Source organism: Heloderma suspectum, chromosome 4 (assembly GCF_057233095.1).
Source record: "Heloderma suspectum isolate Gila_16-S chromosome 4, 16-S_ref, whole genome shotgun sequence".
Taxonomy (NCBI): Eukaryota; Metazoa; Chordata; class Lepidosauria; order Squamata; family Helodermatidae; genus Heloderma; species Heloderma suspectum.
This window is the reverse complement of record NC_139461.1, coordinates 252,097,516-252,120,896: the sequence shown is the minus strand read 5'-3', so window position 1 is coordinate 252,120,896 and position 23,381 is coordinate 252,097,516. Positions and strand designations below refer to the sequence as shown.

The 23,381-nt window shown below is 47.1% G+C and overlaps 1 protein-coding gene across 26 annotated transcripts in view; it reads right to left on the bottom strand.

Annotated features, from left to right (window-relative positions):
* Positions 1-22,258, bottom strand: part of IKBKE (inhibitor of nuclear factor kappa B kinase subunit epsilon) — a 57,264-nt gene extending 35,006 nt beyond the window's left edge. For 14 of the 26 annotated variants that reach the window (XR_014790656.1, XM_084853312.1, XM_084853317.1 and 11 more), the window contains exons 1-6: positions 22,139-22,258; positions 11,043-11,316; positions 8,018-8,158; positions 4,979-5,111; positions 830-1,011; positions 401-561 (exon numbers count right to left, since the gene is read on the bottom strand). Coding sequence is in view for 24 of the 26 variants with exons in the window: in XM_084853312.1 (XP_084709438.1) it covers positions 401-561; positions 830-1,011; positions 4,979-5,111; positions 8,018-8,158; positions 11,043-11,129 (704 nt within the window). In the remaining 2 variants the exon portion in view is untranslated. The remainder of the gene's footprint in view (positions 1-400; positions 562-829; positions 1,012-4,978; positions 5,112-8,017; positions 8,159-11,042; positions 11,317-22,138) is intronic. The other 12 variants (XR_014790657.1, XM_084853313.1, XM_084853319.1 and 9 more) reach the window with 1 other exon arrangement.
* Between the last annotated feature and the right edge of the window lie 1,123 nt (positions 22,259-23,381).

The following is a 23,381-nucleotide window of genomic DNA, read 5'->3' as shown; positions in this document are numbered from 1 at the left end:
TTCCCTGCCCTGTGCCAGCCGCTTGTGTGCCCTCTATTTCCCTAATTACCCTCACTGCAGCGTGGGTTGCCATGCCATCTCAGCCCAGTGAGGTGCACAACTGGGGTGGCTTCCAAGACAGCCTGTAACCCCTACAATAAACCATGGATTGCAGGGTGGTTTGGAAGCCACTACCTGCTGTGCACCTCTCTGGATTCAGACAACACGGCAACCATGCCGAAGTGCAGGTAATTAGGAAAATGGAGGGCAAGTGGCATGTGGAGGGCAGGGAAAAGAAGCCACCGTGGCTTCTTTTCCCCACTGACTGTCTGAACTTGGCCAGAGTCCCTTTACTTTCTGGATGTGTGGGACTAGCAGGTGAAGCAGAGATAAACGTCAAGAAAACATACAATATACATACATGATTTCCTTGTTCCTGCGAGGTCCCCCAAAAGGGATAAATGGGAGGCTGCCTGTGGCTGCATGGTAAAAAGTTACCCCAATACTCCACAGATCTACAGTCACCCCATATGCCTTCTGCTGGGGCTTCTTCAGCACTGCTCGCTTATACATGTCTGGGTGCTGCAAGTAATAAAGTAAAGAAAACCCAAACATTTAATTTTGCTCTTTAGCCATGCCCAGCTTATGTATTAGGGCTAGCTAATAATCATTTTTTAAACTACAAAAATATGGAATAAAATTGTGCTAGAATTGGGCCTCCAACATTTAATCAAGCAGTCATATCCATTGATTAATCAAATGAACAGGAGACCACCGTTATTTGGACAGCAGAACTCTTTCGTGAAGTTATCTTTGTTAATAAAAAGGTCCAGCATTCCACTTTACTCACAAGATATTCTTCTGTTCCATAAACTGATTGAAATTTTTCATCATCATCCAGTTCTCGTGCAGCCCCAAAATCGGTCAGCTTGTAGATACTCTCTCCATCTTCTCCTGTTAGCCGCATGATGTTTCCTGGTTTGATATCTCTGTGGACAACCCCATTCTCACGAAGATGGTTCATGCCAGCCACTAGAAAGGGAGTGAAAGGGAAGAGTGTGTGATTATCCTTTTTCTTTCTTTTCTTTTTTTAAGGCACTAAGGTCAATGAGGCAGCTGGAGCCTCTCCATGGCTTTTTCACTTGATGAAAGCAACGCGAAGATAGTTTGGCTCAGTGACAAACCCCTTCACAGAAATAGAACCCTGAGCATTATCAGGGCCCAATATATTCATGATGAATGCACAATGCTTAGTCCGATACATTCCCTGGAGGGGCTACATAAGCTGGCTGGCTGAGGTGGCCTGGGAGAGCCAGGGCCTGCAGGAGAAGCCACCACCACCACCACTGGGGAAGAGGCGTGCTTGCTGCTGCTGGGCCTGCCGCCGCCGCCGCCACCAGGCCTTCCCTGTGGACTCCTGCCTCGCATTTTTAAGGGGATTTTAATTGTTTTGTTTGTTTGTTTTATTTTGTTGGGGGGGATTTTGTTGTGTTTTTAGGGATGGGTAGCCTGCCTGATAGGCGGGAGCGAGGGGGCATGTGTCCACCTGATGGAGGCAGTGGGGGGAGTGTTGGGGGCCAGAACATATCAAGGCTGGGCGGCAGGCGCTGGCGGAGCGCTAGGGGCAGGCCATGCCAGGTAAGGGGAACAAGGGAGAGATGTGTAGTATCTGTCCCCTGCTCCGGGCCTGTCCAGAGCCAAAGGATGACTGGGGGAGGCATGACCCCATCTTCTCGCCTTCGTTTGCTGCTCTGCAATGCCAGGTCTGTTACCCAGAAAACCTCCCTCATCCATGACATGATCCTGGATGAGGGTGCAGACCTGGCATGTATTACGGAGACCTGGCTGGCCGAGGCTGCTGCTCCAACCCTTGCAGCCATGTGTCCAGCTGGATTTTCGTATGCACAGCAGCCGAGGGCTGGGGATCGGGGAGGGGGAGTGGCTGTTATCTACCGAGAGTCCTTGGTCTTCACCAGCCCCCCTCTCCGGGAGCCCAAGGTTGCTGAGTGCATGTACTGGAGGTTGGGCCCGAAGGGCAGTCTGGGGATTCTGCTCGTGTACTGTCCACCCCGCTGCACGACTGACTCCCTGGCTGAGGTGCTTGAGGTGGTCTCTGATGTGCGTGTACAGTCCCCTAACTTACTGGTGTTGGGGGACTTCAACGTACATTCGGAGGCCATCCTCACAGGAGCACCTCGGGACTTCATGGAGACCATGGCCTCCTGGGAGCTGCAACATATTCTAACTGGGCCCACCCATGTAGCCGGTCATGCACTAGACCTTGTGTTTGTTTCTGGAGAAGCGGGGAGTGATCTGGAAGTCGGGGGTATATCCACCACCCCCTTGTCATGGTCAGATCACTATCTGGTGATGTTGGACTTCTCGGTTCCACAACCCCTCCGCAGGGGTGGAGGACCCATTAAAATGGTCCGCCCCAGGCATCTTATGGATCCAAATGGATTCCTGAACGCGCTTGGGGATTCTCTGGGGAATGCCAACGGCCACTCGGTCGAGACCCTGGTGGGTGGCTGGAATGCTGCAATCACTGGGGCATTAGATCGGGTGGCTCCGAAACGCCCTCTCCCCCTGAACAGGGCTCGGACTGCACCATGGTTCAATCCGCGGTTATGAGCTCTGAAACAGGAGGTGAGACGGCTAGAGCGCCGGTGGCAGAAGTCTCGCTCCAAAGACGATCAGACACGGGCTAGAGCTGTATCTTCAGCCTATCACGTGGCGGTGAAGGCAGCAAAAAAGGAATATTATGCTGCCTCCATCGCGTCTGCAGAGTGCTGTCCCAGGAGGCTGTTCCAAGTGGTCCGGAGCCTGGTCGGTCCTGTGGCTCCGGAACCACTGGAGCATTCTAAGGCCTCCTGTGAGGCTTTGGCAAGGCACTGCAGATAAAATTGATCAGATTAGGTGTGTTACTCTGCACACTGTGGATACAGTTAGTGAGCAAGAGGCGGCCTGTGGCAAACTGGTTTTGTGGGATCGGTTCCAGCTTCTTCCTCCTGATGAAGTGGACAAGGTGCTTTCATCTGTAAGGCCGACCACCTGCTTACTTGATCCTTGCCCATCTTGGCTCATTATGAGCTGCAGAGAGAGACTGGGTGAGGGGATCAAGGCGGTGGTGAACGCCTCCCTTGAGGAGGGAGTGATGCCATCAGCCCTCAAGGAGGCAGTGATAAGACCGCTCTTAAAGAAGCCCTCCTTGGATCCTCAAGTTCTGAACAACTTTCGCCCAGTCTCAAATCTGCCATTTTGGGGCAAGGTGATTGAGCGGGTGGTGGCGGTGCAGTTGAAGGCATACTTGGAAGAAACTGATTATCTAGACCCATTTCAGTCGGGCTTCAGGCCTGGGCATGGGACAGAAACGGCCTTGGTCACCTTGGTGGATGATATGAGGAGGGCTCTGGATAGGGGTGAATGCGCCTTCCTTGTTCTCCTCGACCTCTCAGCGGCTTTTGATACCGTTGACCACGGTATCCTCCTGGACCGCCTGGAGGGGTTGGGCATTGGAGACACTGTATTGCGGTGGTTCCGGTCCTTCCTCTCCGGCAGGTACCAGAGGGTAGCACTGGGAGAGGAGGTTTCGGACCCGTGGCCACTTACTTGTGGGGTGCCACAGGGTTCCATCCTCTCCCCGATGCTATTTAACATCTATGTGAAGCCACTGGGGGCCATCATCAGGAGGTTTGGGGTGCAGTGTCATCAATATGCGGATGACACACAGCTCTACCTCTCATTCAAATCTTCACCAAGGTTGGCCGTAGAATCCCTGTCCAAATGTCTGGAGACGGTGAGTGGCTGGATGGGGAGGAATAAGCTGAAGCTCAACCCTGACAAGACCGAGGTACTTTTGGTGGGAGACAAGAGGAGGCTGGGGGATGTTGACCTGGTGTTGAATGGGGTACGGCTACCCTTGAAAGACCAGGTCCGCAGCCTGGGGATCATTTTGGACTCCCAGCTGTCCATGGAGGCTCAGGTGTCAGCTGTGAGCCGGACAGCGCTGTATCAACTCCATCTGATACGGCGGCTGCGCCCCTTCCTTCCCGACCATCTGCTCCCATCGGTAGTACATGCCCTGGTCTCCTCTCGTTTAGACTACTGTAATGCGCTCTACGTGGGGTTACCCTTGAAGACGGTTCGGAAGCTGCAGCTGGTACAGAACGCGGCGGCTCGCCTGATTAAAGGCAGCCGCCGGCGAGATCACATCACTCCAGTGCTAAAGGAGTTGCACTGGTTACCAGTTGTTTTCCGGGCCAAATTCAAGGTGTTGGTTTTGACCTTTAAAACCCTATATGGTTCCGGCCCAGCCTATCTTAAGGAGCGCCTCCAGCAACACCAGACAGGCCACTTAACAAGATCAGCCTCAGATGGCCTTCTCTCTGTCCCATCAGCCAGGACAGCTAGACTGGTGGGGACGAGGGAGAGGGCCTTCTCTGTGGTGGCCCCCACTCTGTGGAACTCCCTCCCTAGGGAACTCCGTCATGCCCCCTCTTTAATGAGCTTCCGTCATGCATTAAAAACGTGGTTGTTCAGGCAGGCATTTGGGGTGGGTTAGGGTATTTAAAAAAAAAAATATATGGTAAAATTTTATTGTTTTAAATTGTTTTATGGTGGGTTGTACATCGCCCAGAGTGGCTGGGTGACCAGTCAGATGGGCGATTAATAAATTTAATAAATAAATACATAAATAATTCACGATGAATTGAACTTTTCGATTCCTCGCAACATCCCTTGAAATGTCCCACACGACAGCAGCTCCTCACAAGAGGCATCATGTTTGCAACCTGCTTGCCATGCGGAGGATCCCAATCATGGGATGTCAGCAGGACACCCCGAGCAGCCACAGCAATCTCCATGGAAAGCATTTTGTAAAAGACTCTGTGAAGCTGTTTGTGGGGTTCAACATTTGTCTTAGTCCACAGAGGAGCCACATTCTGTGCTTTTGCACAGCAGGCTCTTAGTCCCTACTACCAAGCACAGCTCTGACACTTACCTACACAGCGTAACACAACGAGGAACTCGGATTCTGATAAGCCAAAGGCATTTTCTGGTTCTTCTAAGAGGCTCAGCAGGCTTCCACCTGAGCAGAACTCCATCACCAGTACCTTCTGTTTGTTGCTTTCCTGCTTTTGGATTTGAGGGTGAAAATTAAATCCCATCTGTAGGAGATGAATTGCTTACCCGATGGTGATAACTCAGTTACGGAATGCGCTGTGGTTACAAACATCTCATTCTGCCACATCCCCAGCAAACCTAATCTGAATGTGGAAATGCATGTTTCATATAGGTTTTTTTAAAAAATCCAGTCAGGCCTTTGAAATGTAAGCTGATCTGCTGCTGAATGGGTTTTTAACTGGTCAGATGCTGTCTATTTCTTATTATTAATTAATTAATTACATTTCTATACCTCCCTATATCCAAAGCTCTCTGGGCGGTTTACAAAAGTTAAAACACTAAAATACAATATACAAGGTTTAAAAACCATTCACATAAAAGCATATGGACAATATATACAAACAACATATAATTAAAAACAACTTTGAACTAAAAACATTTCTTTAAAAAAATTCAACAATAAAACACAGCTTAAAACAACAATGCTTAAAACAGTATGCAAAAGTCAGAAGAAGGAGCAAGAGTTCTTAAAAGGGAAGGCCTGCTGGAATAACAGCGTCTTTAATGCCTGCTTAATGCCGCGTCTTCAACGAGGTCAGCAGGCGCATTTCAACCGGCAGGTCGGTCCACAACTGAGGAGCGGCAAAGGACAGGGTCCCCTTGTGTGTGGCTGCCAGTCTCACATCAGGTAGCCACAGCAGAGAGCCCTCAAAGGACCTTAGGTGGCGGACTGGGACGCAGGGGAGAAGGCACTCCCTAAGGTACCTTGGACCTGGACCATGTCAGGCTTTAAAGGTAAAAACCAGCACTTCATATTTTGCTCAGAAACAAATGGCAGCCAGTGTAAAGATTTTAAAACAGGTACAATATGGTCTCCAGGGATGTCCCAGAGACCATCCAGGCTGCCATATTTTGTACCAGTTGAAGTTTCTGAACTAAATATACAGGCAGCCCCAAGTACGGCGCATTACAGAAATCAAGACTAACGGTTACCAGCACGTGCACCACCATTACCAGGACCATTACCATGTTCCAGGAATGGGCGTAGCTGGTGTATCAGCCGAAGTTGATAACAGGCACTTCTCACCGTTGCCTCCACCTAAGGTGCCAGGAGCAGGGTTGGGTGAGGAGGCACCCCCAAGCTACGAAGTTTCTCCTTCAGGGGGAGTGCAGCCCCATCCAGAACTGGTTGACACACCTCAATATCTGAATTCGGACCCTTCACGATGACTACCTCTATCTTGCCTGGATTCAATTTCAGCTTCTTCTCCCTCACCCCGCCCATTACCAACTTCAGGCAGTCATTCAGAGGAGTCATACCTTCCTTGGATAAAGATGTTAAGGAGAAATAGATTTGGGTGTCATCAGCATACTGATAACACTCAGCCCCAAACCTCCTGATGATCTTTCGCAGTGGTTTCATGTAGATATTGAACAGCACTGGAGATAGAATGGAGCCCTGAGGGACTCCACATAATAGTTCCTTTTTCGAGGAACAACTATCCCGAAGCGACACCATCTGGACCTGTCCTCAGACAAAGGAGCGGAACCACTGCAGAGCAGTGCCCCGAACTCCCACCTCCCTCTGGTGATCCAGAAGGAAACCATGGTTGATGGTATCAAATGCCGCTGAGAGATCCAAAAGAATCAACAGGGATGCACTCCCCCTATCAATTCCTAGGTGAAGATCATCCACCAAGGCGACCATGGCAGTCTCAACTCCATATCCCGCTCTGAAGCCAGTTTGAAATGGGCTCAGATAATAGTTTTTAAAGCAGATGATCATCAGGGGGGGGGGAGTGTTCTTAACACTTCCCCCTTGTGCTGTTTTTCTGCTGAAAACTGCCCCCCAAAGCTGCTTTTGCCTTCACCAGGGAAAAGTTGTGGGTACTCTTTTTGCCCCATGTAAAAGCAGCTGGGAGAGTGAGATTTTCAGCAATATATAACATGTAATTCCTGGCTAATGAACTCTTCTACCCAGAAAAGAGCTAACTAAAGAGAAGAGAGCACAAGAAGAGAAATGATGGTCTGTAAGCAATGTTCAGAAACAGTCTAGACACCTTCCATCTGATATGGTTCAGATGGAATATAATATTTCCAAATTATAGGGTAGAAGGGCATGCAGAAGAAAGCGAAGAGAAGGCCATGCATGCATATGGACTCAATACACGCACACAACCCAATAAGAGGAAGTAACCTTTCTGTGGCTGTATGTGGGTGTGAGCCCTATGATCCTGTTGGGTTGATGTCTCAAATTGTATTCTCATCAGAGGGTAAAAAATGGGTCCTCTTGACCATAACAGTGTTCTCAAAACAGCAGAAACTAAGTATCAGTTCGCACAACTTGCACACATACTGATAAAAGAGTAAATGTGCACTGAAAACAGATCCATGACAAAGCAGACACACGGCTGCTTCACTGCCTAGGCTTGCTAATCACTGCACAGCAAGATTAAGGTTTTCCAGTCCCCTCATTGCTCGTTCTATGTGGGCTGGATGAGTGACACATGTTAGCAATCAAAATTATATCTTTGTCATTCATTCCTTATACTGGAGATCGAACCTGGGACCTTCTACATACAAAGCATGTGGTATACCACTGAGCAACTCAGCCCCGCCCACATAGTGGGCTAGTGGGACAGGAAGTATCTAAATGCTGTGCTGAAAAAGGCAATGCTGTGTGACATACTGGTGTGCCATTGCCAAAAGGTTTGTACTAACAAGTGACCAGATAAAGTGCAGTGCTGTTTAGGCAGGGCTAAAACAACTGTGTGCTATACTGGGTGGGAATGGCACATACACACCGTATAACAGTTTTGTATAAAGAGAATGTGGAAATAAGCAGGGTTGTAGATGGGGGAGGGTTTCATTATGCTGCAATTATCACACCTCATTTAAAAGAGAAAACCAGACTTACAATCTCCTCCACAGCAAAGAGTTTGACAATGTTCTGGTGGTTTAACTTCCTCAGCACCTCGAACTCTCTTATTTGTACTTCCTGTGGTCTCAGGTAACTGGCATTATTGAAGACTTTGACAGCAACCAGCTCTCCTGATTTCTGGTGGGGGAAGGGAGGAAGCAGAAATGAGCAGCGGCCCAGGAACTTTTTCACATTTTTACATGACATTGAAGATTGTAAATGTGAAGAAGGAGAGACACACATCTCCAAACATGCAATGGAGAATTCAGTATTTTATTTATTTCCTGCCTTTCTTGAACTAAAGGCAGCCAATAAAAAGAAGAAAAAGACCATAACATCTAAAACAATAAGATTTTTTAAATGAAGAGCAGATAATACCAATCAGCAATAAAACACCATCAGTGGCCACATTAAAATATGTTAAGAAAGCTGTAAACTTAAAATATTTATTGAGTTAGCTCAACAGGCCAAAGGTCTGTCTAAATTAAAAAAAAAAAAAGTATTGCCTAACCGCAGAAAGACATCACAAAGGAGACGAGGCAGGTTTCCCTGGGAAGTGAGTTCCAGAGTTTGAGAAGGCCCCGTCTCATGTTCCTGCCAACTCTGCCTTGGATATCAATGGGACTGAGAGAAGGACCTCTCCAGAAGATCTCAAGGTACAGATAGGCTTATAAAGGAGAAAGGGGTCCTTCAGGTGACCTGGTCCCATGCCATTTAACAGCTGTATTGGTAATAAGCAGCTCTTTAAATATACAAACCATTGGCACGATCTGTCTCCCCACACAGCTGCTGCACTTTCAGCAACATCAGTGCAAATTCCTCCAAAGGCAAAGCTGTGGTGGTACAGTCGAGATCTCTGGAGCAACATGGACAGCCACTTCACATAGGTGGCTTGCCATGCACAGCTGCATCCCTATGATTGTGCTCCAATTGCCACACTCATAGGTAGATGCATGAATGAACTGGGCCCACATCACATTTTTCTCCCAAGGCAACCTGGTCTTCAGGCAAGAACTTCATTGCCTCAGAGTGCAATCCTAAGGAACTGACGTTCAACAGACAGAGGGCTCTGATCTTGAAGACTTCTGTCTATCCAAAGCAGCCCAATACGTTTTGCTGTCTGAAGCAAAGAACAAGATTGCACCCCCTCCCATTCCATGTATGAAAGCCAACTGGCCTGCCAGATGAATCTGTCTTCAACACTGATGATGGTACAGCATCCTCAATTGCACCTGAAGGCAGCAGGCTAACTTACATGGCACAGAGCAGGCTGCACAGCACACAGGTTTTTCCTCCAACACCGTGCTGCCACATCCCGAGATCTGCTGCTTGAGGCGATTGCCTCACTCTGCCTAATGGTAGGGCTGGCCTTGATCCAAAGCCCTGCTGGCAAGAGCTGGGCGGGGCAGGAGAAAGGAGGCTTTTATTGCCTCTCCATCATCCTCTGTTTAAACTCCCCCCCCCCAGCTCAGCTAGATGGACCTCTCAGCCCATCTAGCTTGCTTACCAGGGAGTAGGTGGATGGAGAAGCTCTTGGACCGAGCAGATCCAGGCCTCTTCTCCTCCCTCCCCTCCCCTTTCTCCCTCTCCGATGTCTTTTCTGAGGTTGTAGTTGCCACCTCAGAAGAGAAGCCACTGTGGAGGTTTCCATCGCAGCTGGGGGGCGGGGGGAAGAATCACTATCAGATCTCCTCCCCCACCATCATAGCTCTGTCTATGGCATGGAGGAGGAGACCTCCACCATTTTATGGCTCCTCAGTAGCCTTCAGGGAGCCATAGAATTGCTCTACCCATTTCTCATGACAGCCAGTTATGCCTGAAATAGCTCCAACAATAAAATCATCAGACTTATCTGCTGATAAGAGAAAACCAACAATTTTATAAACAATCCCTCAGCTGCCAGTAGGAGAGAAGATTCTTCAGAAACATCACTGGCATAGGAGAAAGTGCCACACTGGCAACTCAAAGGAGCACCCACGTATATTCCAAAAACAAGTTGGGCTTTTTCTCCTGGGGCACTGAAGCTCCCACTTCCGAACCTGACTGCAGAGCCTGATCTAGCCTTGGCTTTTGGTTCAGAAGTCTGTCTCTCCTTAACTAGTAACCATATAGCCATTTCTGGATTCTTCATCTTAGGGCAGCTTTGGTAATACTCCAATTGCTTTTACACGGCTTGGGACCACAATACCTGACAGAGTGCCTCGCCGGACATGAACCTACCTGTATACTACGTTCATCATCTAAGGCCGTCCTCCAGCTGCCTACACTGGGGGAAACTCAGAAGTCGGCGACAAGAAAGAGGGCCTTTTTGGTGGTGGCCCCCAAATTATGGAATGACCTCCCCGAAGAGGCCTGCCTGGCACTAAGACCTTTCTCTTCTCCCAGGCATTCGGCAGCATGTGATAAGTTTTAATTGATCGTGGAATGTCTTATGGTTATGGAGTTGTTTTTAGATTGTTTGTTTGAAGTTGTTTTAGATATATAGAATCATGGAATCATGGGGTTGGAAGGGGCCTACAAGACCATCGAGTCCAACCCCCTGCTCAGTGCAGGAAGCCTGATTCCCAGGCAGTCTCCCATCCAAGTACTAACCAGGGCTGACCCTGCTTAGCTTCCGAGAACAGACAAGATCAGGCGCATCATGTTTCTTTGGTGTATATTGTCTGTTCATGTGTTTTTTATGTAAATAGTTTTTAGTCTCTGTATAATGTATTTTTAATGTTTTTAGTCTTTGTAAACTGCCCAGAGAGCTCCAGCTATTGGGCGGTATAGAAATGTTAATAATAATAATAATAATAATAATAATAATAATAATAATAATAATAGTAATAATAATTTAAATTCAATATTTCAGAAAATGTATTTATGCCCTTATGACAATCATTTTATACTTCAGCTGCAAAAAACTGCTTTCACCAGTATGCCCCATTTTTATTCTTTTGTAATTCTCTTGTAAATTGACTAACAAACTAAGCTGATCGATCCATTCACAGGGCACGCCAGTTAACACGCCCCTCCTCACCTTGTTGCGGGCTTTGTACACGCTGGCCGTGGCACCTTGACCTAGCACATCATCCATCTTCCAGAGATAGTTCAGTGTGCTTTGCATGGCCAGGAGGAAGACGGTCTGCTTACCAGATGCAAAATAAATGGAAGCAGGCAGCAAATGCCACTCGCAGGAATGAGCCAAGCTTGGTTAGATCTTTCATCAACTGAGATAATTCTCCTTTCACTTATGACTAATGCACACCAAAGCTATGGCAGTTAATCTCCTTATAGCTGAAATGCATCCACACCTGTGGAACAAATAAAGATGGATTTAGAATAGTGGCAATAGCTTTATCTCTCGTGGTTTGGGAGAGGTGCACTGAATAAAATGGTAGTTCTTCCACAAATATATTTTTCATTTCAAATACTCCCAGCTGAGATTTCTGAAAAGACCATTGCTAATGTTATTTGTTCATATTTATTGTAACTGTCCCTGGGTTCTAGTCCCTGCCTGGCCATGAAGCTCACTGGGTGACCTTGGGCCAGACACTGACTCTCAGGCTAATCTACCTCATAGGGTTGTTGTGAGGATAAAATGGAGAGGATCATGTACACGACACCTTGAGCTTCTTGGAGGAAAAGCAGGATATAAATGTATTAAATACATAAATATTTCGCTTTCCTCCCACACAAACACACAAGAACCTCAAAGTGACTTACAGCAAACAAAAAATACATACAATAACACCGAATGCACAGAATGGAATAAAATAACCACTAGAAAACATGAACATCATAAAACCCAAGAAAACAAAGTGAAGATACAAAGAATGCAAAACAGCCTTAACATATTTTTAACTGGCACAAACTGGTAAGTAATTTTATATGGAGAAATATTAAGAAGATTGGCCTTAAGACTCAGCAGGAAAGTGAAACCTGAGTGGGGATCCTGTAGTTCCAAATCTATTTACCACCAAGCAGCTTGGTTTTTGAAGGTATGTAGTAGATGCAAGTGGACAGGCAGAACAAGTATTTGTTGGAACAGACTAAAAGCATTTCACTTGAGCAGAGTAGAGAGATAGATGGTGTTTCCAGATGAGGTGCCATCATCCTGCCTCATTCATTTCTGAAAATGGAAGGTTCCTTATCCCCAGCAATTTCTCTACTTATGCAAAGATCTACGTTTGCAGTGTTGGATAAGAACTGCTGGATAATAGTGGATAAGTTTTACTCTTCATCTAGACTGACACATTTGGTTGTTGATGGATCCTTCTAATCAGTATTATTTTTAAGTGGCATACCAATCCAAGGCAGGAAATCATCTGAGCTCTACCATCTGTGCTCCGTCACTGAGCTACGGTCCCTCCCAGGTTTGGTACTGTATTTGTCAATTCTATTATTTTAGGAAAGGAAAGGAAAGGTTCCTCCTCTGCAAGCACTGAGTCATTGCTGACTCCTAGAGGGACGCCGCTTGCGCTGGCGTTTTCATGGCAGACTATAAAGGGTGGTTTGCCATTGCCTTCCCCAGTCGTGACTACCTTTCCCCCAGCAAGCTGGGTACTCATTTTACCGACCTCTGAAGGATGGAAGGCTGAGTTGACCTGAGCCGGCTACCTGAGACCCAGCTTCTCCTGGGATTGAACTTGGATTCCTGCACTCGATGGCCTTGTAGGCCCCTTCCAACCCTACTATTCTATGATATGATTCTATGATTCAGGTCGTGGGGAGAGTTTCGGTTGCAATACTACCGCCTACCACATCCCTTGTAGATGAAGGGGGGTTGATACATTTTAAAAATAATCAAACACATTTAAAAAAACATTAGATGGCACCAAAAGCATAATTGTCAAGCCTACCAATTCAAAGACACTACAAAATGCTTCCAGAGAGGTGGAAACACCAGAGGCGCCACCCTTTTGCAAATACAGAAAGCAGAAGGATTGCAAAACAGCAGGTTAAAGAGGAAACACTAGGCTTCCTGCATAAAGAAAAGTAAAATTCCCTGAATTGCAGCATCTGATGGCCATGATTAAGATTTCACCTCACCAATTCCTCTTTAGAGCCAGTAGCATCTCAGGACCTCTTTCTGCTTTTTATCTCTAAGTCGACAAGCATCTTAAGTTAACACCCATGCCTTAAAATATCTGCAAATAGTACTGAAGAGTCAATGAAATAATGTCAAATTAACGTTTTCTAAGGTAACTGATACCTGGAGAACTTTCTTGTGACAATGCAGATCTGGATTTAAAATTATACCTGGCACCTGAGGTCCGTCCCCCCCACTATACCAAACAAGCACCTGTTTCAGCCATTTGATACCGTACTGCTATTTGGTAGAATTCTTGAATGATTGGTGGTTTTCATATGTGGCCCTTTAGGGTAGGCTTCAGATGTTTTGGATTATTTTCCATCAGCCCCAGCCAGCCTAGCCAATGGTCAGGAGTTGTAATCCAAAATGTCTGGAGGGCACCAGCCTGTCTACCACTGCTCTAGGGGAAGGGCCATAGCTCAGTGGCAGAGCACATGCTTTGTATGCAGAAAGTCTCAGATTCCATCCCTGGTATCTCCAGGAAGGGCTGGGATTGGGAAAGACTTTTGTCAGAAAGTCTGGAGACCCATATGCATGTGCGCAGACACGCACATGTCTGAGTCCCTAGCCACTGGAATTGGCCTATTATGTTTGGCTGTTGAGACTACTGAGTTCTTAGGGCAAATGAGGACTAATCAGCATTTGGACCCACTTTAAGGTGAGCTCACGGAATGTTCTTTGCTTGAAGCCCAGAAAAAGGGTAGCATCAGGCCTGAGGGAAGTTTCCTATTACAAAGGAAGTTGCTTTGGAAAGCCCCACTCCTCTTAAATCTGTCAGCCTTTAGCACGCTCCTTGGCATGTTTAAGGATAATTAGCAAAAAGAGACAGAAGCAAGTAACCATTCCTGACAGTAGTTTTAGCAGTATGATCTACATGTCTGTTTATATAGTCTGTGGTGTATACTTCTGCTTGGAGTATTTTCATGTAAGTCATGCGATATTACTTTAGCCAGCCTCACTATGTATTCAATTTGCAGCTCAAAGGAGAACATTTCCTTAAACACATAAGGCCCAATATCAATGGTAAATATTTAAACAACTGACAGTAATGCTGTACCATTTCTGACTAATGGTCATAACTCTTGAACAGTTATAACCCTCTTCCCAAGCCTGGCACCTTCAGCTGTGTTGGACTACACGTTCCATAATCTCCAGTCAGCATGGCCTGGCTGGGGATTATGGAGGTTACTAGTCCAACACACCAGGAGGGTGCCAGGTTGGGGAAGGCTGAGTTATCCATGTGGGAACAAATGATATGGCCAAGCGGAGCTACGAAGAAATCACGTCAGACTTTGAAGCTTTGGGAAGGAAACTCAAGAACTCTGGGGCCCAGATAGCTTCTCATCCATCCTTCCAGTAGTTAGAAGAGGTATGGAAAGGGAAAGAAAAATACTCTGGGTGAATGACTGGCTATGAAGCTGGTGCCGATGCAAGAGATTTGGATTCTGGGACCACGGGCTATACTTCCTGGAAGATGGGCTGTTGGCTAGGGATGGGTTGCACCTCACAAAGGCTGGGAAGAATGTGTTTGGCCACAGCATGAAGAACTTCATCAGGAGGGCTTTAAACTGAATCCTACGGGGAAGGGAGATGTAATGTTGGGGGTAACAATGGACGTAGCAGCATGCATTGCAATGGAGAGAACAGCTCTGATAGCGCCCAATAATAGTCTTCAGACACATGTAGGAAGAAAGCCAGACCATGAAGCACATGGTCTTCGATGTCTATACACTAATGCCCAGAGTATGGGAAACAAACAGAACAAACTTGAACTCTTAATACAGGAGGGAAATTATGACTTGATAGGTGTAACTGAAACTTGGTAAGATGACTGTCATGATTGGAATACAGCAGTTGAAGGATATAACTTGTTCAAAAAGAACAGAAGGAACAGAAAGGGAGGTGGAGTTGCACTATATGTTAAAAATACATATATCTGCACAGAAATACAGGAGGATGAGCTTGGTAGCCCCATCGAGAGCATCTGAGTTAAAAGAAATGGAGCAAAGAATAAAAGGAACCTGGTGGTCGGAGTCTACCAATCAAGGAGAAGACGAGGATGAAACTTTTGAAAAGCAAATAGCCAATGTTTCAAGGAAGCATGATGTAGTAGTAATGGGGGACTTCAATTTCCCCAATACTTGTTGGGAGACAAATTCTGCAAAACATGGCCCCTCCAGGAAATTCCTGGCTTCTGTTGCTGATAATTTCCTCCTGTAGAAAGTAGAGGAAGGAACTAGAGGATTGGCTATCCTTGACTTGATCCTAACCGACAGAGATAACTTAGTGGATAAAGTAGCCGTTACAGGAACTCTGGGGGAAAGTGACCATGTTATACTTGAGTTCTTGGCTCTAAAGGAAGCAAAAGACGAGTGCAGCCAAACACGCACCCTGGATTTTAGGAAAGGCAATTTTAATAACTCAGAACAATGATAAGTAAGGTCCCATGGCAAGTGATTCTAATGAGAAAAGAAGTCCAAGATGGATGGGAGTTTTAAAAAAAGGAAATTCTAAAGGCACAATTACAAACCATTCCAATAAGACAAAAAGGTGGAAGACAACGGAAGAAGCCAATGTGGTTTCACAAAAAGCTTAGAGATGACCCGAAAACAAAAAAGGACACATATAGGAAGTGGAAGGAAAGCCACGCTACACAGGAAGAGTTCAGGCAGGTAGCACAGAATTGCAGGGATGGCGTCATGAAGGCTAAAGGTGAGAACGAGCTGAGGTTAGCGAGGGAGGCTAAAAGCCACAAAAAGACTTTCTTCAGATACCTGGTAAAAGACAGAGGAAAGAAATGGTGGTTCAACTATTAAATAAGGGTGGCAAAATGATAACAAAGGACAAAGAAAAGGCAGAAGTGTTCAATTCCTACTTTGGCTTAGTCTTCTCCCAAAAGAGGGTCTATGACCCCCCTGGCAAAGGCGAAGTACAGGCTGAAGGGGCAGGATTGCAGCTTGAGATCGATAGGCATATGGTCAAGGAACACCTAATTACTTTAAATGAGTTCAAATCTCCAGGGCCAGATGAACTGCATCCTAGAGTCATAAAGGAACTGGCAGAAGAACTCTCAGAACCACTGTCTATTCTCTTTGAGAAATCATGGAGGATGGGTGAAGTGCCAGATGACTGGAGGAGGATTAATGTTGTCCCTATCTTCAAAAAGGGCAAAAAGGAGGAACCTGGGAACTACAGATCAGTCAGTCTGACATCAATCCCTGAGAAAATTCTGGAGCAGGTTATCAAGCAATCCATCTATAAGCACCTTGAAAACAATGCAGTGATTACTCAAAGCCAACATGGATTTGTCAAGAACAAATCCTGCTGCCAGACTAATCTGATCTCATTTTTTGATCAGCTAACCTCCCTTGTGGACTGTGGAAATGCTGTGGGCATAATATATCTCGACTTCAGAAAAGCTTTCGACAAAGTGCCCCATGATATCCTGTTTAGCAAACTAGCTCAAAGTGGGCTAGATGAAACAACGATCAGATGGATCCACAGTTGGCTACAGAATCAGACTCAAAGAGTGCTTATCAATGGGACCTTCTCAAACTGGGAAGAGGTAATGAGTGGGGTACCGCAGGGCTCAGTCCTGGGCCCAGTGCTCTTCAACATGTTTATTAATGACTTGGAGGAGGAGGTGCAGGGAATGCAGATGACACAAAATTGGGCGGGATAGCTAATACCCTGCTAGACAGAAACAAAATTCAAAGTGATCTTGATAGACTGGAGCGCTGGGCAGAAAACAACAGAATGACATTTAATAGGGATAAATGCCAAGTTCTACATCTAGGAAAAAGAAACCAAATGCACAGTTAGAAGATGGGGGATATGTGGCTCAACAACACTGCAAGTGAGAAGGATCTTGGAATTGTTGTAGATCACAAGCTGAATATGAGCCAACAGTGTGATGTGGCTGCAAAAAAGGCAAATCCTGTTTTGGGCTGCATTAATAGACGTATCACTTCCAAATCCCTCAGCACTGATTAGGCCTCATCTGGAGTACTGAGTCCAGTTCTTGGCACCACACTTTAAGAAGGATGCAGACAAGCTGGAGAGGGTTCAGAGGAGGGCAACAAAGATGATCAGGGGACTGGAAACAAAGCCCTATGAAGAGAGACTGAAAGAACTGGGTATGTTTAGCCTTGAGAAGAGAAGACTGAGGGGAGATATGATAGTGCTCTTCCAGTTCTTGAAAGGTTGTCACAGACAGGAAGGCTAGAATCTCTTCCCGAGCATCCCAGAACGCAGGACACGGAATAATGGGCTCAAGTTACAGGAAGCCAGATTCCTGCTGAATATCAGGGAAAATGTCCTGACTGTTAGAGCAATACGACAATAGAACCAATTGCCTAGGGAGGTGGTGGGCTCTCCCACACTAGAGGCATTCCAGATGAAGCTGGAGGGCCATCTGTCAGGGATGCTTTGACTTGGATTCCTGCATTGAGCAGGGGGTTGGACTTGATGGCCTTGTAGGCCCCTTCCAACCCTACTATTCTATGATTCTATATCCACCCATGTTAGTAGCAATTACAACTATTTTATCAACCCAGATATGTACCTGCAGTGCTCACTCACTGTACCATTGGTGGCCTCTGGCTGTTTACAACCATTTTGTCTTAGCTCATACTGCTAGCCCAGTAAATGGTAGGAATGCAGACTCCAAAGAAAGTTTCGACTGATGTGAAGAAATCACAAACTTAATAGCCACCTCCACACTGCATGAATGGGCCGAAAGGCAGATTATGACCTGGTTTTTGTGTCGTAACAACCATTACATGTTGTCTCAATAACCATGGGTTTTTGAGAAGGCAAATGGGAGCAAGCGTGAATACTGGTTCCCGCCCACACACTCCCACTGAGCTAAACAACCCAGGGATGCTCCATTGCTGGGTTGTGTATCGTGACATCCAAACCTGGAATTCTGGGCTCTTGGTGGTAGGGTGGACTCACCCCAGTCCACACCGGCCACCCACCCCTACGGACCACACCGCATGAGCCACTGGACTGTCCACAAGTGCTGGCAAGCAGTGTGAGGCCACTCATTCCCTCAGTGAGCCACTTTGTGTAAAAATGGCAGCTCGTTCTTTTATATAAAAGGCCTTTTATACAAATGGCAGTTGTAAAGCAGCCATTTACTCACAATTACATGCCTTATGACTGCCATTTGTGTAAATGGCCCTTTACATAAAAGAACGAGCTGCTATTTTCATGCAAAATGGTGGCTTGGTGGAGTAATGGGGACCAAAATGCTTGCCCGAATTGCTGCTTTCTGAGTCCAGCAAATGTGGTGGCCTGTGCACTGGAGTCTGGGAGGCCAAGCAGGAGCAGTAATCCACCAGACTCAACCTCCCTCTCAGACTCCTGTAAAATCCCTAGTCGGGTTGTTTGGGAGACAACCCAAAGCGTTATATCGGATGATCTGCGTCCTAGAGTAATAAAGGAAATGGCAGAAGAACTCTCAGAACCGCTGTCTATTTTCTTTGAGAAATCATGGAGGACGGGGGAAATGCCAGATGACTGGAGGAGGGCTAACGTTGTTCGGACATTACAATAAATAATGTTTATGGAGCAAGTGGGCAGCCAGGAACTAGGATGCACACTCCTTTCCACTCAACTTTTTAAACCGAACATTTATTAACCGTGCGTTGTTACGATGTGAGAACTGAGTCACACACACAAACCAACATTTGCATTCTCACTACTCCAGGAAGGCAGAATATTCCCACACATGCTGCGTTTATCCAAGTGGTGAGACGTTCTAGGAGTGCAGTGCAATCCCAGGTTTGGTTTCTTTGGGAGGGAGGTTTTGGGGGCTAATTGGTGCTTTGCAATATTATTATTTACAAATTTACAGTTTTAGCATAGGTGGAGGAAAAGCTTTAAGAATTCTCCAACGGTTAGTCAAAATCCATTGCTCCCACATCCGATCTCTAGGGACACAGCCAGCACCCTAAGATGCTTACAGATTCCAAACGCAGCTCTTTGGATGCCTCCAGATGAGGCTTTTATTGTGCAATCACCTTGCTTCATTCACGGAGTTTTACAGGGGCTCCAGACATAGTCCTCTTCCACTTGTAACCCTCCTGTGTTTTCTTACCACAAAAATTCATGAAGGAGGGAAACAGTGGGTTCGTGCGTAACAAGAAGCCACCATGGCTGAGTTTTCCCATGGGGTTTCTCATTGCAGTGGCCACCACCATTTTGAATATTCAAGCTGAAGCAAGGATGTGCCATAGCTTGTTGTTACATGTGAACCTGGCAAGGATGGTGTGGAGATTCCACATGCACAATATGTAAATAGTAAAGGTTTGTATATATGTATGGTGGCTAGTATGTATCTGGAATGATTGACAGGTGAGCATGAGGTGGGGGTTTGGCAGAGTGTGAGCAAGAAGGACAGTTTGGCAAGTGGAAGAAAGGGGGTGAGTGAGAATGGTGAGAATGGTTGGATGAGAGCTTGGGCAGAAAAAGGTGGAGGGATTGCTTCTGAGAGTCAGATAAATCTGGGAGTAAGACAGAATGGGAACAGCTAGATAAGTCTGAGATTAGACTGCGAGATAAGAGTGAGAACATCTAGAGAGATAGTCCACAGGTGAGCGAGTGTGTCAGATAATGTGAGAGAGGGGAAGAGGTTTTGAACATAGAACTAAAAGCAAGAGTTATATTGTGTTGTTTACAGTGTTGCCTTATTTTAATCATCATTCCTGATATCCTTTCCTCATCCCAACCCAATTCTTATTTACAATCCTGTTGTACCAAATAAACCTTATTTGTTTTCGATTTTAAAAGGCAGTTTCCTTTTTAGTTATTAGGAAGGGTTTCATGGAATAACCCCCACATGCTGGCTGCTTGGTCTGTGCTACCAAGAAGAAAGAAAGCAGCTCAAAAAGGGTTATTGGTGGCAGCAATTGAGAGAATGGTGAAGCACCACAATACACCCACAGAGGGTTGTTGGTGAGAGCCTAGAAGTGGCAGTGTGAGGAGAGACACTGACCAAAGCACTTGACTTGGTGACTAGAAGTAGGATTGTGAGGTGGTCAAAAAGTTCTCAGGTCCTCACATATGGGTTGTTGGGGTGGTTGTGAAGTCACCCACAACCCTAAAAAAGGCCATAGTTTCTGGGTAGCTTGTTAACCATCCCAAAAACCTACCCTTGCTGGGTCTGCATGGAATGACAAGCTACAGCACCACCACCACCACCACCCTGCCGTGACTCAAACATTCAAAATGGTGATCCCTGCTGTGATGAAAAGCCCCGCAGGGAAATTCACCCATGGTGGCTTCTCTTTACGATGAACCAGGTCAAAGTCTGAATAATTACACAAAGTGTACTGACTGGTAGTCCTAGTAGTGCTCTGTTGGGAAGCACCTTCAGACTCTGAGCCGATTTGCATGACTGCAGCAAGGGAAATAAGCCACAGCGGTTTATTCCCTCTACTGAACGTGTCGGTCATGTGTTGGCCAGATTTCCCTAATTACTCTCTCTGGCATGGCTTGACGTGACATCTGAACCTGGGTGGAATGGCTTCTTTGGGAGAGGGGGCAGCAACCCTCAAATAATCCAACCCTCAAATAACCCAACAAATAACCCTCAAATGCCCCCTCAAACAAGCCACGCCGCCTGGGTTCAGATGACACAGCAAGCCACGCCAGCAAGGGTAAGTACGGAAATCCAGTAGGGAGCTGAGCCAGCAAGGGTAAGTAGGGAAAGCTGGCATGCAACTGGCACAGAGCCAGTGTGGTGTAGTGGCAAGAGTGTTGGACTGGGAGCTGGGAGATCCGGGTTTTAGTCCCCACTCAGCCATGGAAGCTCACTGGGTGACTTTGGGCCAGTCATACACTCTCAGCCCAACCTACCTCACAGGGTTGTTGTTGTGAGGATAAAATGGAGAAGAGGAGGATAATGTAAGCCGCCTTGGGTTCCTTGCAAGAGGAAAAAAGGCGGGATATAAATGCAATAATAATAATAATAATAATAATAATAATACATGTGGCTAGGTTAACAAGCCTTTCTTAGCCATATTAGGATTGTGTGCCCCAGGTCTTTGACTCAAAACTGGAGCCTTAGTCTATTTCCTTTCAAATACAGATGACCAAAGAAGGGGGGGGGGTCTGCCCTCAGAACATTCTCCAAAAGACCCTGTATCAGGAAGCAATTGCCTAACTATTTAGTTCTCATAGCAACATATAGGCTGTAATTTACCTAACAAAGAATGTGCCCAGCCATACCAAGCCAACTGGTTCCACCAACTTTAGCAGTAGGTCTGGTCCATTTAACCCTCTGTTGTCCATACATTCCCAGACTCACAATTTTACAGATCAACTGTAGGTCTCCTCTGTGGATTTATTCCCCAGACATACAGATTAGAGGAAGGAGGAAGTTCTCAGAACGTTTCCCCATTTCCAAAATAAAAACAGTTTCCAGAATGTATCGATCAAGCAGAACAGATGAATCAACCATCAGAATGATGATGAATGGTATGAATCAACCAGCAAGTATGAATCAACCAGCATTTTTGACACAACGGATATTTTATTCTAACGTGCACAGAAAACAGTGGATCCCAGGACCCATCACTTCAAAAGGGCCATTTCACCGGGGCCAGCCCTGCCATTAGACAAAGTGAGGCAACCGCCCCCGGCAGCCGATGGGGAGCGGCAACAAGGCGTCGGAGGACGGAGTTCTGTGTGCCACACAGCCTGCCCTGCACCCCCACGCTAGCCCTTTGCCCTCAGGGGCAGCGAAGGACGCCGTGCCGTGATCAGCGGCGGAACTGGCCGCGACTACTAAGAAGCGCCCCCCTTTGCAGCTCTGTAGTCCTTGCGCGCGCACGGGCGGACAGCCATGCGTTTCAGAAGCGGTTTGCAGGCAGGAACAGAAACGCCACAACAGGACACGATTTGCTCCCCAGACCCCGGAAGCGTACAAAACCACGCGCCATTCGCCTCGCACGAGTGCCCGGGGCATCCCCGCTGCGAGCCGGCACCCCAGCGGCAGCCCTTCGCGGGCGCGCGGTGCGAGCGAAGGAGCTCACCTGAGATCTGGCGCTTCTCTCAAGCGCCCGCCGCGGGCGCCAGGGGCCAAGCGCGCGGCCCGGCGGGCGCGCGAAGCAAGACAGGCGCCGCCCGCGCGCGCGACCGACCCCGCGAAGTGCGCGGCCGCTCCTCCCGCCGCGCCCGAGAGGCTTCCGGCTTTCTTTTTCCCTTAAAGAGGCATGTCCGCTTTCTCTGCCCGGCAGTTAAAACGGGCAGCCGCTTCGCTTCAGCTGCCTTCGCCTCCCCTCTTCCGCACGAAGTGCTTGCCGAAGCTTCGTCTGAACGTGCCTGTCCGCTTTCTTCAGTTTTTAAAGTTTGCGTTTAAAAGAACGACATGAAAACAACTCTCCGACCATTACGTTCTGTTCCCTGTAGGATCGCCAACTCTTGAAATTAAAAAAAAAATCAAAATTGGTGCCTGGGCGGCGCACAGAGGTGAGTCCCCGGGCAGGCTACATACAAAGGCTGCCCTTTCACCTTTGGCATCTCTCACTGAAAGGTGGTGGGGGGGGAGGCATCTGCAGTGTGGTGGTGATAGTGCCCGTCTTCCTGCCTCCTAGAATCATAGAATAGGAGGGTTGGGAGGGGCCTAAAAGGCCATCCAGTCCAACCCCCTGCTCAATGCAGGTATCCAAGTCAGAGCATCCCTGACAGATGGCTGTCCAGCCTCGTCTTGAAGGCCTCCAGTGTGGGAGAGCCCACCACCTCGCTAGGGAATTGGTTCCATTGTCGTATTGCTCTAACAGTCAGGAAGATTTTCCTGATGTTCAGCCAGAATCCAGCTTCCTGTAACTTCAGCCCATTATTCTGTGTCCTGCACTCTGGGATGACGGAGAAGAGATCCTGGCCTTCCTCTCTGTGACAACCTTTCAAGGACTTGAAGAGCGCTATCATATCTCCCCTCAGTCTTCTCTTCTCAAGGCTAAACATGCCCAGTTCTTTCAGTCTCTCTTCATAGGGCTTTGTTTCCAGTTCCCGGATCATCTTCGTTGCCCTCCTCTGAACCCTCTCCAGTTTGTCTGCATCCTTCTTAAAGTGTGGTGCCCAGAACTGGACACAGTACTCCAGAAGAGGCCTAACCAGTGCTGAGTAGAGGGGAACTAGTACTTCCCGGGATTTGGAAGCGATGCTTCTATTAATGCAGCCCAAAACAGGATTTGCCTTTTTTGCAGCCACATCACATTGTTGGCACATATTCAGCTTGAGATCGACAGCAGTTCCAAGATCCTTCTCGCTTGTAGT